The sequence below is a fragment of the Syngnathoides biaculeatus genome, chromosome 19, assembly GCF_019802595.1.
Source record: "Syngnathoides biaculeatus isolate LvHL_M chromosome 19, ASM1980259v1, whole genome shotgun sequence".
NCBI classification, from domain to species: Eukaryota; Metazoa; Chordata; class Actinopteri; order Syngnathiformes; family Syngnathidae; genus Syngnathoides; species Syngnathoides biaculeatus.
This window is the reverse complement of record NC_084658.1, coordinates 3,335,156-3,353,556: the sequence shown is the minus strand read 5'-3', so window position 1 is coordinate 3,353,556 and position 18,401 is coordinate 3,335,156. Positions and strand designations below refer to the sequence as shown.

The following is an 18,401-nucleotide window of genomic DNA, read 5'->3' as shown; positions in this document are numbered from 1 at the left end:
TGCATTGATTGATTTGATTCAAATCAGGTTATAAGATGGGCCGTTCTAGCAAGCTTGTTTTTCCCTCCTTTTCCTTAGCAGTATGTTTTGGATCATTTGCCTGCTGAAATGTCCACCCTTATTACATTATCATCAACCACATAGATATGAAGAGTATTTTCCCCTTGAGTCTGGGCAACAAATGGAGGAAGCACTCTCAGAGACTGAAGTTTGGGTAATTGTTTTATTAAAAGTACCACAGCTGCAAGCTACAAGTCTGATCATTTGTTGCCCTCTCAAGCTCGCCCAAAAATCTTACCCAGTTCCTTTTTCCTCTCTGTAAAAAAGTCCCTCCTACCTCTGTGGGCATGGACAGGAGGTTCCACCTTCATATTTCCTTCAGGGACTCTTGCTTCTCCACCTCAGCTATGTCACATCCCCCCACTTTCTGGCCCCAGGAAGTCTGTGGGCATTGAATACTTGGGTGCAATAAACCAATGAATGCAAATTTGGAACCAGAACCCCTGGTGATAATCCCGAGTGGTCACCCATGAGGTGGCTAACTGTAAAAGACAGAAATAGCCATAGAATTCCTTTGAAGTAAACCTTAGTTTCTTTGAAGTAGAATTACTCAAGGAGTTTGTCAATCTTACTTTCTAAGCTCAGACATCTAATATAAGGCCACAATACACAATGGCATCAGATATTCAATAATGCAAAATCTACCAGTACCATCCATCCATTTTCTTCTGCTAATCCAAGGTCGGGTTGCAGGAGTAGGAATTTGAGCAGGGAAGCCCAGACTTCTCTCTCCACAGCCACTTCCTCTAGCCTTTAGGAACTCTGGGTGAATTTCACCCACCCCCCGGGGCTTTCCCACCGAGGAGGTTTCTAACCACCTCGTTAGAGCCTGGCTCAGAGACCCCAGACTATGCTTCCTCATGAGAAGGCATGTTGGTGGAACTGAGGAGGTCTTCGAAGTATTTTCCTCACTGATTCACAACTCGAAGTCAGCTGTGACCTATCCTCACTATACACAGTGTTGATGTTGCACTGCTTCACTCTCCTGAGATGCCAGATGGTGGACCAGAATTTCCTCGAAGCCACCTGGAAGTCATTCTCCATGGCTTCACCAAACTCATCCTACGCCCGTGGTTTTTCTACAGTGACCACCAAAGCCAGTGCCCATCGGCTGCCTCAGGAGTTTCATTCGGTAAAAAGGCTCTATAGAGCTCTTTCTTCAGTTTGACAGCATCTCTCAGCACTAGTATCCACCAACGGGTTTGGGGATTTCTGCCATGACAGCCACCAACTTCACTCGCGTGTCCAAGAGATGTCCCCAAGTCCAACGACATGATCAAAAAGTCAATCATCGTAGGCCGACCTAGGGTTTCCTAGCGCCAAGTAAACCTATGAGACATGGTGAGCACAGAAGTCCAATAAGAAAACACCACTGGGGTTCTGAGCGCAGGGAGGAGGGTCCTCTCAATCATGGCATACCAGGTTTCACTGTCATTGCTCATGTGAGCATTGAGGTCCCCCAGCAGAATGATGGGAGTCCCTAGCAGGAGCACTCTCCAGCACCCACTACAAGGACTTCAAAAACAGTGGTTACTCTGAGCTGCTGTCTGGTGGATACTTACTCACTTAAGCTGCTGTATAAGCAAACCATTCACACTCACATTCATAGCTACGAACAATTTAGAATTTCAATTAACCTACCATGCATGTTTTTGGGAGGAAACTACAGTACCTGGAAAAAAACACATGTGCACCGGACGAACAAGCAAACTCCACACAGGCGAGGTTGGATTTGAAGTCAGGTCTTCAAAACTGTGCGGGGAATGTGTGAACCAGTTGACCAGCGTTCCACCTTCAATTAAACTTTTCTTTTAAATAGATTCAACAGCCAAAAAGATGGTATGTGAGCACAAGATGCACTTCGAGCATCTTATTAGGATGCTTCCTGGCACCAGAATCCCCCTATAACAGCTGGGCAAAGTGGCTAGGAAGAGAGAAGTCTGGGCTTCTCTGCTTAAACTGCATCCCCTGCATCCTAACCCCAGATAAGTGGAAGAAAATAGATAGATGGATGGATAAGGTCCTATTATTAAAACTACATTTTATGATAATGCTGCAATGGTGAGTTAAGTATTTTATCATTTATTTTTATTTGCTTCTCTGCTGTTGTTCAAAATGTCTGCATGATAATGTGACTCATCTGGTCTGTTGCACGGTGTTGGTTGACCATTCATTCATTTATTCATTCATTCATTCATTCTCCTTACTGCTTATCCTCACTAGTTTTGTGGGTGTGCTGGAGCCTATCCCAGCTATCTTTGGGGGAGAAGTGGGGTACACCCTGAGCTGGTTGTCAGCCAATTGCAGGGCACATATAAAGAAATATCCATTCATACTCTCATCTACGGCCAATTTAGTGTCTTCACTCAACCTACCATGCATGTTTTTGGGATAAAACTGGAGTACCCAAAGAAAATTCAAAGTATCCAGTCCTGACTGGTATTGACTGACTGGTATTGCCAGCATTGTCAGGAATCTACTGCATGTGTAACAGGTTTGGTTCATGAAAGTACAAACTTAACCTTGAGAAGCCAATGGATCAAGTGTCACGTGGTTTTGAAGGGCGATGTTGTGAATTGCATCAATTTCCACTTGCGAAACTTCATGAAGGGTCAGGGTGGTGTTGACAAAACTAGAAAAATTATAATTTAGACTTTTATATCATAACATCAAAACTCCCACCCCAATCTGAGGAAACGGTAAGCAAAATACCCATCTACCATAATGCGTCTGTACCAAAATTCCAAACCGTGAGATCTGTGGTCACATCTATGACCCAAACCACAATCGTGTTCCTTAAGATAGGCTCGTCTAAGACGACGGAAATTTGAGGTAGCAGAGATAATGTATGAGTGATATGTTAAAGCGACAGAAGTGCACTGACCTGACCAATTTGGAACAAGCCTATTGTAGACACAAAGCCCGTACTGTACACCCCTTCAAAAAGCAATGGGCACAACAGGTCTGACGCTGACATATCGGGAAGTGGGGTACCATCAGAAAGGAAGGAGACAAGGATTGTGCATTGTCCAAATATAGATTGGCAATAAAATGTTGATACTTTTCCAACATACACAGTGTGGTCAAATAGCACTTGTTCAAGAAACAGTACAAGGGAAGTGGAGGAATTTTGTCCATAGGAGGTGTCATGATTTTCTTGCTGTGTGGTGCGTGAACCCAGTGTTGGTTACATCAGGCGATACACAGTACCAGTATCTTGCCCTAAACATAATTTTTCAAATTGCATTGTGGCTAATCAGTAACAGAACCTCTCAGAACTAACCGTATTACCGGGTTTATTGTTTCTTCAAATAATTTTTTCTCTTGGCCTTTGAAGCGTTAAACCACAACTTTTTCTTTTTTGAAAAAAGTCATTTTCAACCCAGCCATTGTAAGAGATGAGAGAATGCTAATGGAGTCATTCAGTTCCTTTAGTATCTTGGTGTATTTCTCAGTATCTCATTTTTCATTCTTAGTGAATGCCCGGTTCATTTCCCACGCTGGCCCGCTCGGTGGCGCACTGCAAATGAAGGTCAGGAAATGACTCCATCCATCCATTTTCCACTGCTTATCTGAGGTCAGGTCACGGGGTCTGCAGCTTTAGCAGTGATGCCCAGACTTCCCTCTCCACAGCCACTTCATCCATCTCGTCTGGGGGGATTCCAAGGCGTTCCCAGGCCAGCCAAAACACACAGTCTCTCTAGCATGTCCTGCATCATCCCCACAGTCTCTTTCCAGTCCGACGTGCCCAGAACACCTTACCAGGGAGACGTCCGGGAGGCATCTGATTCATCCCAGCCACCTCATCTGGCTCCTCTCAATCTGGAGAAATAGTGTCTCTACTCCGAGCTCCTCCTGGTTGACCGAACATCTCACCCTATCTCTAAGGGAGAGTCTAGACACCCTGCGGAGAAAAGTCATTTTGATGCTCATATCTGGGATCTTGTTCTATCAGTCATGACAGACAGCTTGTGAGCATACGTCAGGGTAAATAAATACTTTGACCGGTAATTTGAGAACTTCACTTTTCGGGTTAGCTCCTTCTTTACCATTATGGACTGATACCCAGTCCACATCAATGCACCGCTCTGCCTGTTGATCTCCCATTCGATTCTTACCTCACTCATGAACAAGACTCCAAGATATTTGAAGTATTCCACTTGGGGCAGGATCTCACCCCCAACATAGAGAGGGCACAGTACCTTTTTCTGACTGATTCTCATTCCTGCCGCTTCACACTCTGCTGTGAATTGTGAACATAACCAGACCTCTTCTATGCCTCGGCTGCACCCAGAAAATCTGTCCATAAAAGTTCTGAACAGAATCAGTGATGAAGGGCAGCCTTGGCAGAGTACAACCTTCACCGGAAACCAGTCCGACTTACTCCTGGCAATGGGGACCAAACTCACACACCAGTCGTACAGGGACCAAACAGTTCATATCAGTGGGTTCAGTACCTCATACTCCTGAAGAACACCCTAGAGTACTCCCCAAGGAACACGGTCGAATGTCTTCCCTAAGTCCACCAAATACATATGGACTGGTTGGTCAAACTCCCATGCACCCTTGAGGACTCTGGCGAGGGTGTAGAGCAGGTCTACAGTTACACAGCCAGGATGAAAACCACACCACTCCTCTGATCTGAGATTCAACTTCCTGATGCATCATCCTTTCCAGCACCCCTGAATAGACCTTATGAGGGACGCTGAGCTATGTGATCCCCTTATAGTTGGAACACACTCTCCAGTCTCCTTTCTTAAAAAGTGGGCCAAACACCAGAGTCTGCCAATCAAGAGCCACTGTCTCCATGCAATGTTTAAGAGGTGTGTCTACCAGGAGAGCCTCACAACATCCAGAGCCTCGAGGAACTCCAGGGAATTTCATCCACTTTCCCACCAAGGAGCTTTTTAACCACCTCATTGACCTCAACTCCAGAGATCAGAGAGACCACATTAAAAACCGAGGACTCTGCATCCTCATGGGAAGACGTTTCGGTGGAATTGAGGAGATCTTCGAAGTGTTCGCCCCACCAACTCACAACCTCATGAGTCGAAGGCAGCCGCGCACCATCCCCACTATACACAGTGTTTATAGTGCAGTGCACCCCCTTTGTGAGACACCGGGCGGTGGGCCAGAATGGCCTTGAGGATGTCATGTTTTTCTCCATGGCCTCACCGAACTCCTCCCATGCCCAAGTTTTTGCCTCAGCAACTGAAACCCATCAGCTTACTCAGTAGTCCCATGGGTCAAAAATGCCCAACAGGACATCTTCTTCAGTTTGATAACATCCTTCGCCCTTGGAGTTGGAGTTGGAAATGATACACATCTTTGAAAAAATTGTGAAAATGTAGAATCACACTGTGGCATTAACAGGCATTGTCTACGTCATATGAAAGCAACAGCTCTGTTTTTTGTTGTAATGCAGAATTTGAGTTAAGGGTGCTGCCTAAAATGACATACTATTGCTTTAATTTGTTTACATGTTTTTGTTATGAGCCTGAGGATAGACAAATAAGTACTGTTAAAATCTTGATCCAAAATACAACTAATGTATGCCATGGTAAATAATTTTTGGATAAATGCAAAGTCAAGATTAACTTAAAAATTGCAAAACATGGGATGTACTAAATGAACTTCAGTACAGTGCTGTAATAATCTGAGTCCAGCAACAATATCACCATAAATACATATAGATTGGCCACATAGTGAATTGGCCACATCTTGAATTAAAAAGCATCTGAGTCGATATTGGGTTTCTAAAGCATAGAATCCATGGGAAGAATGATCGAGTTTATTATTTAAGGTTGGATATAAAAATAACATCCATGCAATGATAACAGCATGAATATAGTCATTAAGTACACAAAGTGGCAGAGATGTGCTTGGAAGATGATGTCAAAACATATTTTCATCAAGACAGCAACAAAATTTGTGATCCTCACACGGATCATACATTTTGAACTTTGGTCGAGAATTCCATTAACATGGTTGACACAGAGACTCCAACATTACTAAGGATTAGAAGCATTAATCACTTAAGATATTGATTTCTAAATCTTGTAAAACAAATTTGCAGTAATAGCAAAATCAAAACCAAGCAGACTAAAGCATAACCGGCAGCATTTAAGCCACCTCAGTTGTCCAGGTGCTTAGTATTATAGATGTACTGTACCATCATTTTTTTCCATGCTCTCTGGACAGCATAACCATTTGAGTGGTCGTTCAAAAGCAGCCATTAGATTTCCACATTTATGTTTTGGCCTCACAGGCAATCTGGCATAGATTCAATAAAAACAATGTTATTAGAAATATAGACAACTGTATTCATTTAAAAAATGCACTTAAAGGCACAGAGGTTCTGAAAGCTGACCTTTTACTGGAACTACAGTATATATATTTGAACAATTTATGGCTTAGAAGCAACAATCTTTTCATAGCAGGTGGAGCTGTATTGCTAGGCTAAAGTTTTTATTCACTGCAACAGTGTGAATACTGCATATGCGCGTTTGTATTGATCAACACTTCAGAAGCACCTTAGAGCTGCATAAGAAGCTCACTGCTAATACTGCATTCACACAGACATAAAAGAGCGTCTTTGGAGCACATATGAGTATAAATTATTTACACCATGCATGCATATACTTTGTTCAAACCTGAGGAAAATAGTAAGGTCCAAATGATCAGGTTTTGTTTAAAAGTCTCAATTTCCATGCAATAGTTATTGTTTTCACAAAAAAGATAAACTTGTTTATGGAAGTTTATGTGCCAACAGGAGTAGAATTAAAAATGCCACTGAAAATTTTATGTTGTAAAATTCACATTATTTCAAAGTGATCACATTTTCACGAGCTGTATTTCAGTTTAACTTTTCAATGTTAAGAAATTCGCCATATAAAAAAAATTCAACCTTTAAAATTCAAATGCAATATATATCCGGTTACACTTTCTTAGTATGTGACGTCACGTGACTAAGAAACCGAGACTCTGTTGACTGGGTTTTGGGTTCTGACCTGAAGTAACCCTGCCTTCTTAGCACTGAATTTCAATGGTGAATTTCAGACAGCGTATTGTAGCCAGTTGAATTTCAGACAGCGAAGTGTAGCCAGTTGAATCTCAGGAGATTGAAAATATTGCGTTTGAATTTTAAAGGTTGATTTTTTTTTTTTTATATGGCAAATTTGTTAACATTGAAAAGTTAGACTGAAATACAGCTATTGGAAATATGATCACTTTCAAATATAGTGAAATTTACAACATAAGATTTTCAGTTGCATTTTTAATTAAAATCCTGGTGACACATATTTACTTCCATACTTATTACATCTTACTACTTCTATCTCCCTATTTTATGAGTCGATAATCAAAAGAGAACAGCAACGGTGTACTATGATTGACTGCATCATTTTACCACCACATGACAAATATTTGCGATAAACAAGAGGTAGTGTGGGATAGACTAAACTTGTGGCAGTAAGAGAACTTGGATTTGCATCATTTCTGTTTGTCATTTTGTGACAAAGCATGTAAAAAGTATGTAACAGGTACATCAGAGCCCATGTTAGATATTTCGTCCAGGTAGGATATATAGATGCTTTACTACTAAAGTAACAATATATATAAAACAGTGTTTAAAAAAGGCACAAAAGAGGTTTTTAGATGCTCATTGCACATCTGGATATTCTTCCACAACCGCTTCATTACAACATGAATTGTGTGTATCCTTCAGCGCCTGTAACAATCACATCCATCCAGATCCTCATAGCTTCCGGCGAAGGTGCCACCATGTAGTAGACCCTGTCGTGAGTCTTGACGCTGAAGGTGAGGGAGGGGTTGGGGCTCTAGAAAAGACAATATTTGTGAAATAACACAATAAGGCAATTTGAAGTGTTTTTTTCCCCCCTTCTTCCTACATTTAACCCAAGTGTGAATGCGTACCTTATGTGCATTCTTCAGGTGGTCATAATACACCTCTTCTATGGCTTGGAAATAGATCACTCCTTTCAGTTTAGCTTCATGCTTGTCTGCAGAAATTACATCACAACAGCACATACTGTATGTTATACAAATGCCGCAATGAAACTATTAAACATAGAAAGAAGCAACAACATATGAGCAAACAAATCTATCAAAAAGGATTTGAACTCGAACCTGCATAGTAGGTGAGTGTACGTCGATTGCGGTCAAAGACGAACCAGCGTTTTTTCCAGGTCTTAATCTTGCCCCCCATTTTGATCAGATAGCCTCTGCACGTCTTTTCAGAGATTGACAATTGGAAGCACGTGTCGGCGCTGTGACCCGCTGACTCAATGTGAGCCCGCAAGTCAAAATCGTCCTTCCGCACTGGTAGGTACCGTGTGAGTGGTCGGGACTAGAAGACACGATTAGAGATTTATGAGTGCGTGATTGAATTGAATGAGAGCAGTTACTGCCCAGGTTCTACTGAACAAGCCACAAAACCCTGAACTGCAAGAATCCTGGATCCCACATTTTGTCAAAACACAATGACTGTGTAGTTTGCATTGTGTGCAGGCAGCATGGGTTCACTTTTATTTAGAGACTGTGAATGGCTGTCCGTATAAATAAAAGTTATTCAATATCATCTGATCGGACATGGTAATATATGACCCACTTTTCCTTTGGAAATTCAATTCATTTTAGAGATGAGTATTTAAATTATTGGCAGTTATCAAAACTTGTTTCTACCAAAAAAACTGACATTTTTCACACTTGAAATGCTAATATGTATTTACAGATAGGTGTCTCAAATGAAAAGACAATTTTCAGCATTTTCTGATGATCCAATTGACAGGCTATTGCTTGATATGCATTTTCAATGAAAACATACACAAATGCACTTTAGTGTCATCAGAGTTCATTTTCCATCTCTTTTACAATGGTCCATCTTCTTTACTCAAACGGCCTTTACAGTTGATGCCAATGAAGAGAGTCTCATTAAAGTTATTATAATAGACAAGAAAAACATACAGACAAAATAAATGGTGTTATTTCTGATATAAATGATTATGGATGAATGGATGTCAAAATTATTGCATGTCTTTACAGTTACTATGATTCTATAAAGAAAATAAATTTAATGGGTATAATGAGTATTTGGGATCAATTATGAACTATCAGATGTATTGTGTAGGACTAGATGTTAATATCCCTCTATTCATGCATATTTTGGCTCCAATGAGGCTCTGTGGGATGTTCAATTCAGTGATGGCACCTTCCGGGTTATCAAGTGGGCTTTCTTCCATCATTGACCCACGACACCCGAGAGGGTTCAGCAGTGAATCCCAGCGTCCCAGGTTCATGTAAATTGTGAAACGGTTTCTCTCTTTATCCTGATACACCTTTACCATTATGCAAAAAATGTACAGGCAAGTCAGACGCCTTTCGGTGAAATTCACCATTTTGAACTGCGGTGTCACCGTTAAATAGCTGTGACTCCCACAGTGACAGTTTCATCTTGAACGCACTTATGCTGTTCTAATATTGAGTGACACATGTTACTTTTACGGCAGCATGGTGGAACAGGTGGCAAAGGGTTCGCCTCACAGTTCTTAGGTCCTGGGTTCAAACCCAGACCCGCCTGTGTGGAGTTTGCATGTTCTCCCCGTGCCTGCGTGGGTTTCCTCCGGGCACTCCGGTTTCCTCCCACATTCCAAAAACATGCAACATTAATTGGACACTCTAAATTGACCCTAGGTGTGATTGTGAGTGTGGCTGTTTGTCTCAATGTGCCCTGCGATTGGCTGGCATTAGTTCAGGGTGTACCCCGCCTCCTGCCCGTTGATAGTTGGGAAAGGCTCCAGCACTCCCCATGACCCTCGTGAGGATAAGCGGCAAAGAAAATGGATGGATGTTACTTTTACACATTTACTGCTCTCTAGCGGCCGTAGGGGGATTTGTTTAGCATAAATAATAAAAAAAAAAATTCACAACTTTTGATAGAAATGAGCTAGAGATTTGCTTCTTTTCATGACATATTCAGAAATTTATGACAGGCCAGATTAAATCATCCAATGGACCGGATGTTTGACATGCCTGTCATAAGCAGTAGAAAATGAATGGATGGATGGATGGATGGGTTGTAGCATTCTGACTACTTGGGGCTATTAGAAGGGTGTTCACTATTTCATTCTTACATAATTTCCCGCTCTCACCTGCACTCGCTGTTTCTCTCGTAGTTTCACCTCACGGTCAATGAGTTTCTGCCGCCTGCTGGTCTCCTCCTGGAGCATCTTCTCCAGTTCCTCTCGCCTCTTCTTCTCCTCATCCAATGCCTGTTTGCGAATTTCCATCTCTCGCTCCTGAGGGTCATCATTAAAATAGTTTAGAAGACAACAGAAAAGAACAGAGGGAAGGGTAAAAATACAGTCACAAGACATTTCATGCGATGAAAAACAGCATAATATTGGTGCTTGTAAAGGCAGGTTTTTTTTTAATTTTGTTCTTATATTGCATGTCATCCGATTGTGCAGTGTACAGATATGGCCAGTGAGTACATGCATATACTGTACAAAAAGTTTGCATTTGAGGTTTTATCACCTTATGCTCAAGGAGACGGTTCTTTTCTGCCTGGGCTTCCCTCAGCAGACGCTCCATCTCTTCTAGCTTGGCAACATTGGAGGTACTCGCACTGTAACAAACAAAACATGTTTTTTGTTTGTTTTTCCATCCATTATCCAAGCTGCTTATCCTCACAACGGTTGCAGGAGTGCTGGAGCCTATCCCAGCTATCTTCAGGCAGGAAGCGGGGTACCACTCTGAACTGGTTGCCAGCCAATTGCATGGCACATAGAAACAAGCAACCAGTCGTACTCACAATCACACCTAAGGGCAATTTAGAGTTTCTAATTGATGTATGTTTTTGGGATGTGGGAAAAAACCAGAGTGTTTGGAGAAAACCCACGCAGACACAGGTAGAACATGCAAACTCCACACAAGCAGGGCCGGAAGTTGGACCCCGGTGAGGCCAATGCTCTAAACAGTTTCCACTTTATTTGTTTAATTAGGTATTATTTATTCATTCCCTTTGACATAAACTGTAGTCGATTAATCAAACTGCACATAATTTACTCCCTTTTTTAAACAGACAGACACACTAAGCGTGCGTGCACGCACACCCGCGCACACACATTTTCTCTTATCCAAAACGGAAATGGATGTCACATCAGCACTATGATAAACGATACACAAAAGACTTTGTGTCAACAAAATCGGGCGGGAAGTAGCGTGATTGAAGTAAATAAGAGATAATAGACATGGAAAAGAATACTGGAGGGAAGAAATAATGAGATAAAATACAATAAAAAAAAAAGGTCACTCGTGCCCTGCATTCAAGACTTTCACAATATAAATGATGCACCTGTAACAAACAAAAATGATGCAATGCCCAACAAAGTAACACACACACACACACACACACACACACACACACACACACCACACACACACACACACATACACATATAAATACAATGGTACCTCTACTTACAAAAGTAATTTGTTAATTCATTTGTTCTGGAAGTTGTTTCATAATGTGGAATTTTGAAGCGCATTTTACATGTAAATACAGTGAAGAAATAAGTATTTGAACATCTTGCTATATTCTCCCGGTTAGAAATCATGGAGGGCGCTAAAATTTTCAAAGTAGGCGCATGTCCACTGTGAGAGAGATAATCTAAAAAGAAATATCCAGAAATCACAATTCATGATTTTTTTTAACGATTTATTTGTGTGATACAGCTGCAAATAAGGATTTGAACACCTACGGAGAAATTGCCAAGCAGCTTGACGAAAAAAGATTAACTGTTGGAGCAATCATTAGAAAATGTCCACCTCCACTCCATGTATTATCCTGAATCAGATGCACTTGTGTGAGGTCGTTCGATGCATAAAGACACCTGTCCACGCCATACAATCAGTAAGACTCAAACTTGTGACATGGCCAAGACCAAAGAGCTGTCCAAAGACACCAGAGACAAAATTGTACAACTCCACACGGCTGGAAATGGCTACAGAGAAATCTCCAAGCATCTTGGTGAAAAAAGGTCCACTGTTGGAGCAATCATTGGAAAATGGAAGAAGCTAAACATGACGGTCAATCTCAATCGGAGTGGAGCCTCATGCAAGATATCCCCTCGTGGGGTCTCAATGATCCTTAGAAAGATGAAGAATCAGCCCATGACTACACGACAGGACTTGGTCAATGACCTGAAAAGCGCTGGGACCACCGTTTCCAAGGTGACTGTTGGTAATACACTAAGACGTCATGGTCTGAAATCATGCATGGCATGGAAGGTTCCCCTGCTTAAACCAGCACATGTCAAGGCCCACCTTAAGTTTGCCAATGTTCATTTGGACGATACAGAGGAGTCATGGGAGAAAGTTTTATGGTCAGATGAGACCAAAATGGAACTTTTTGGTCATAATTCCACTAATGAGACGAATGTTGAGTTCCATCCCAAGAACACCATCCCTACTGTGAAGCATGGGGTTGGTAGCATCATGCTTTGGAGGTGTTTTTCTGTACATGGAACAGGACGACTGCACTGTCTTAAGGAGAAGATGACAGCGGCCATATATTGTGAGATTTTAGGGAACAACCTCTTTCCCTCAGTCAGAGCATTGAAGATTGGTCGTAGCTGGGTCTTTCAACATGACAATGACTCGAAGCACACAGCCAGGAAAACCAAGAAGTGTCTCCGTAAGGAGCATATCAAGGTTCTGGCGTGGCTTAGCCAGTCTCCAGACCTAAACCCAATTGAAAATATTTGGAGGGAGCTGAAACTCCGTGTTTCTCAGCGACAGCCCAGAAATCTGTCTGAGCTACAGAAGATCTGTGTGGAGGAGTGGGCCAAAATCTCTCCAGCAGTGTGTGCAACCCCGGTGAACAACTACAGGAAATGTTTGACCTCTGTAATTGCAAACAAAGGCTACTGTACCAAATATTAACATTATTTTTCTCAGGTGTTCAAATACTTATTTGCAGCTGTATCACATAAATAAATCCTTAAAAAAATAATACATTGTGATTTCTAGATTTTTCTTTTTAGTTTATCTCTCTCACAGTGGACATGCACCTATGATAAATTTCAGACCCCTGCATGATTTCTAAGTGGGAGATCTTACAATATAGCAGGGTCTTGAAATACTTATTTCCATCACTGTAGCTTAATCTGTTCCCAGCCACTCCACCCAAAAATAAGCAAAGTACATAATCTCAAGAATAATAAAAATTATGTTAATTTCCCTTTGTAATTGGGCGACTATGTGAAGAGAAGGGTGAGTGAGAAGCAAAAGGCATTGTGGGGGACACAGGAGGAAGCAAAAGTATTACAGATGAGAGAAATCATATGTACAAATGTACACATGCACACTACTTCATTCCACAAATTTTTCTTGGGGCCCATGGTGAAGAAAGATGAATAAAAAAAAAATAAAAAAAATTAACCACAAAAGTTTTACTTCACCCATGTGTGCTAGCGTGTGACACCTTATGAAAGTAACAGGATGTGATGCGGTGACGCTTGAAAGGCATCATGGGTAAAGACTGACGTCCCTCCCAGCCAATAGGATGCCAAGAAGGTCCTACGGCAATAGCCAATAGGTTAGAGCATTGGTTTGGTAAACTAGGGATCGTGAGTTCGGTTATTGCTTGGGTATCCACTCCCTAAGAGGGGTTGAGTCAGGAAGGGAATCTGGCGTAAAAACTGCCAAATAAATATGAGCGTTCATCTGAGGTGACACGCTGTGGTGACCCCTAACGGGACAAGCCGAAAGAAATGTACTTACTTTTTAGGATGTTTACGTTTGGTGGAATTTGGGGGCTGCAAATCTCGTGCCTATTTTTTCCCATTTTTATTTTTTCCTTTCATCCATCAATCTTCTACTGCTTTTCGGGATCGGGTTACGGGGGCAGTAGCTGTATAGCCAGACTTCCCTTTCCCCAGCCACTTCATCCAGCGGGGTTCCCAGGGATTCCCAGGCCAGCTGTGAGACATAGTCTCTCCAGCGTGTCTTGGGTCATCCCTGGGGTCTCCTTCAGCTGGGACGTGGCCGGAACACCTCACCAGGGAGGTGTCCAGGAGGCATCTGGATCAGATACCCCAGCCACTGGCTCATCTGGCTCCTCTCAAAGCGGAGAAGTAGCAGCTCGACATTGAGCCCCTCTCGGATGACCAAGCTTCTCACTCTATCTTTAAGTGTGAGCCCAGACACCGTGCGGAGAAAACTCATTTCAGTCGCTTGTATCCGGGATCTTGTTCTTTCGGTCATAACCCACAGCTCATAACCATAGATGAGACATGGATTGACTGGTCGATTGAGATGTTCACCTATCGACTTAGCTCTCGGTTTACCACAACAGACTGGTACAAAGTCCGCATCACTCCAGACACTGCATCTATTTGCCTGTCGATCTCCCGCTCCATTCTACCCTCACTCGTGAACAAGACCACTGTCATCTAAGTTCCTTGGTTCACTTCCTGGTCAAAAAATACTCATTTACAACCTTACCTCTCAGTTCTCTCTGCACCTGGGTCCACCTTTCAACCTGATCCGTGACAGCAAAGTCTGACTACGTCATGCACCCAGCGGAGAAGGACCCCCTCTGCCAAACAATCACCAAACGGAGCATCCTCTTTGAACAACACAACCAAGCCCTTACCTTGCTGATACAAATGATAGGTGGCGTTTCATAAGCTCTCTCTCCAAGAACAATTCACCTCACTCCAACCTTGCACACAGCCACCCACTGCAAACTGAAAGCATGATGCAGTGGAATTGTAAGTTAGCTGTTCAAGAATTTAATTTCAAGAGGGAAGAACCTGTTGCAATGCCTGCCAGTTTAGGTTTGCATTGTTAGGTAGCATCTACTGGGGGGAAGGAGCTGGTGGCCAGGATGTGGAGGGTCTGATTGGATCCTGGCTACTCATCTTAGTTCAGGTGGTCTGCAAGTCTTCAAGGGTGGGTAGGATGGTGCAGTCAATCCTTTCAGCAGTTTTTATTGTCTGTTGCTGTCTGAGTTTGTCCTTTTTTTGTGGCAGGCAGCCCCAAACCAGACTGTGATGGAGTACACAGCATTGATTCGATGATTCCTGTGTAGTGTTACAGCAGCTCTCATGCCAGGCCATGCGTCCTCAGAAGCCGCAAGATCTACAGTGAAGAAAATAAGTATTTTAACACCCTGCTATATTACAAGTTCTCCCACTTAGAAATCATGGAGGGGTCTGAAATTTTCTTCGTACACTAGGTGCATGTCCACTGTGAGAGAGATAATTTAAAAAGAAAAATCCAGAAATCACAATGTATGATTTTTTTTAACGATTTATTTGGGTGATACAGCTGCAAATAAGTATTATAACACCTGAGAAAACCAATGTTAATATTTGGTACAGTCACCTTTGTTTGCAATTACAGAGGTCAAAGGTTTCCTGTAGTTGTTCACCAGGTTTTCACACACTGCAGGACGGATTTTGTCCCACTCCTCCACACAGATCTTCTGTAGCTCAGACAGATTTCTGGGCTGTCGCTGAGAAACACGGAGTTTCAGCTCCCTCCAAATATTTTCAATTGGGTTTAGGTCTGGAGACTGGCTAAGCCACGCCAGAACCTTGATATGCTCCTTACGGAGCCACTTCTTGGTTTTCCTGGCTGTGTGCTTTGGGTCATTCTCATGTTGAAAGACCCAGCCACGAGCCATCTTCAATGCCCTGACTGAGGGGAAAGAGGTTGTTCCCCAAAATCTCACAATACATGACCGCGGTTATCCTCTCCTTAATACAGTGCAGTCGTCCTGTCCCATGTGCAGAAAATCACTCCAAAAGCATGATGCTACCACCCCCATGCTTCACATTCGGGATGGTGTTCTTGGGATGGAACTCATCATTCGTCGTCTTCCAAAACGGTTTGTAGAATTGAGACCAAAAAGTTCCATTTTGGTCTCATCTGACCACAAAACCTTCTCCCATGACTCCTCTGTATCATCCAAATGGTCATTGACAAACTTAAGACGGGCCTTGACGTGCTGGTTTAAGCAGGGGAACCTTCCGTGCCATGCATGATTTCAAAACATTATGTCTTAGTGTATTACCAACAGTCACCTTGGAAATGGCACTCCCAGCTCTTTTCAGGTCATTGACCAAGTCCTGTCGTGTAGTCCTGGAGAGATTCCTCACCTTTCTAAGGATCACTGAGACCCCACGAGGGGATATCTTGCAGGGGGCTCCACTCCGATTGAGATTGACCGTTATGTTTAGCTTCTTCTATTTTCCAATGATTGCTCAAACAGTGAATCTTTTTCATAAAGCTGCTTGGCAATTTGTCCGTAGCCCTTTCCAGCCGTGTGGAGTTGTACAATTTTGTCTCTGGTGTCTTTGGACAGCTCTTTGGTGTTGGCCATGTTACAAGTTTGAGTGTTAGTGATTGTATGGGGTGGGTAGGTGTCTTTATGCAGCTAACGACCTCACACAGGTGCAACTGATTCAGGATAATACATGGAGTGGAGGTGGACTTACAAGTCTTTGAGGGTCAGAATTCTAGCTGATAGACAGGTGTTCAAATACTTATTTACAGCTGTATCACACAAATAAATCGGTAACAAAAAAAAAAAATCATACATTGTGTTTTCTGGATTTTTCTTTTTAGATTATCTCTCTCACAGTGGACATGCACCTACGATGAAAATTTCCGACCCCTCCATTATTTCCAAGTGGGAGAACTTGCAATATATCAGGGTGTTCAAATACTTACTTTCTTCACTGTACATTCTTTGATGGATAGATGGATGGAAAGGATAGAGGTTTTTTTTTTTTCTCCCACTTCAAGTCCTGTGAGACTGTAATTCCCAGGAACTTGAAGGTATCGATGGTTGACACGACAGTTCGAGAGCATGAGGGGCTGCTGTGGTGTGCCTCCTGAAGTGCACAATGATCTTTACAATCTAGTGTATTCAGCTCCAGGTTATGTTGGCCACACCAAAGCTCCGGCCTCTCCATTTACCGTCGGTACGCAGACTCATCGCTGTCTTCGATGAGCCTGATAACTGTGGTGTCATCTGTGAACTTCTGGAGTTTGACAGCCGGGTGCTTTGAGGTGCAGTAGTTCATGTAGCGTGAGAAGAGCAGCGGGAAGAGGACGCAACTTTGGGTTCCCCAGGTTTTAGATGAAGAGAATTCTGCGTGTGATCCCTGATGATGATGACTGGATGTATTTTGGGAGTAATCCTTTGAGCTCCTGAATTGTTTGAAAGAAAAATCTATTCTTGAGAAAGAATGGTGAACTGACGAGAAAAACGTGTACGTGTTCTCCACCTCCATGAGTCAAACAGATCAGTCATCCATATACTGCTTTAATATATTGGAACATTGTGAGATATTGCCATTTTTAAGATTTGACCAATCTATCAGGGGATTTAATGTAAGATTCAAATCTCCCATAATAATTATACAATTGGCTGACAAGATTGAGAAGTGTGAAAAGAGCATGTGAAAGAAGGTTGGATCATTTTTATTTGGAGTGTATATAATCACAATTATATAAACCTTGTTGAATATTGTGGTCGGTATAATTATATATCTACCTTCTGGATCAACTACTGTACTATATATTTTAAAAAGTAATCAAAAGGAGACTCCTCTTTGTCTACAGTTATAAAAGGCCAAATAAAAATGAGTGTAATTACAGTCGAGGCATTTTTTTTCTGATTTATTAAGGTGTGTTTCTTATAATAGGAGTACATTTGTTTCAAATTTAGTAATATAATCCATAATCTTAATTCTCTTTGATGGTGATCGAATGCCGTTGGCATTCCAAGACACAAAAGTCAAGTGTGACATAAAATGGATGTGTATCATAATTTTAAACAGATTTATAACTATGTATTCTTTGTTGTTGCTTTAATGACAGCTTTCAGGATTTTTTTTTGTTCTGTATTGATGAATGTTTTTGAGAGAAGGTGTTAAAGTACTGCATGCCACGGTACATAGGAGGATAATGAACAAACACTGAACATAGGAACCAAAAAGTAACAAGGATAATATGGTGTGAGGTAATGATCAATTGTAGTGCCCAAGTTAAGTTTTGAGCGACCTGTGTGTTTTAGTGTGTGTGGAATCAAGTTGAGCAGGAAAGTAGAAAGATAGAAGTGAAGGTTCACGCTGGTGGCATGTGTGATTCAGTTTTCTGCCCCTCTCCACACACGTGCACACACACACGCACACACACTTCACTGTCTTACCTTCGTCGATGACAGGGAATCATATTCATTGTTAGTGGACACCAACAACACAAACCCTCATTCATGTATTACAAAAAAAAAGGAAGCAAAACAT

The 18,401-nt window shown here is 42.1% G+C and overlaps 1 protein-coding gene across 6 annotated transcripts in view; it reads right to left on the bottom strand.

Moving 5' to 3' along the window:
* Positions 1 to 5,835: 5,835 nt before the first annotated feature.
* phldb2b (pleckstrin homology-like domain, family B, member 2b) overlaps positions 5,836 to 18,401 on the bottom strand; it is a 68,593-nt gene continuing 56,027 nt past the window's right edge. For 5 of the 6 annotated variants that reach the window (XM_061804867.1, XM_061804864.1, XM_061804866.1 and 2 more), the window contains 5 exons: positions 10,615 to 10,705; positions 10,230 to 10,376; positions 8,209 to 8,428; positions 7,996 to 8,081; positions 5,836 to 7,898 (listed from right to left, as the gene is read on the bottom strand). In XM_061804867.1, the coding sequence (XP_061660851.1) occupies positions 7,758 to 7,898; positions 7,996 to 8,081; positions 8,209 to 8,428; positions 10,230 to 10,376; positions 10,615 to 10,705 (685 nt within the window). In that variant the 3' untranslated portion in view covers positions 5,836 to 7,757. Of the gene's footprint in view, positions 7,899 to 7,995; positions 8,082 to 8,208; positions 8,429 to 10,229; positions 10,377 to 10,614; positions 10,706 to 11,681; positions 15,226 to 16,821; positions 16,986 to 17,070; positions 17,305 to 18,401 lie in introns of those variants that run through there. The other variant, XR_009792674.1, reaches the window with a different exon arrangement.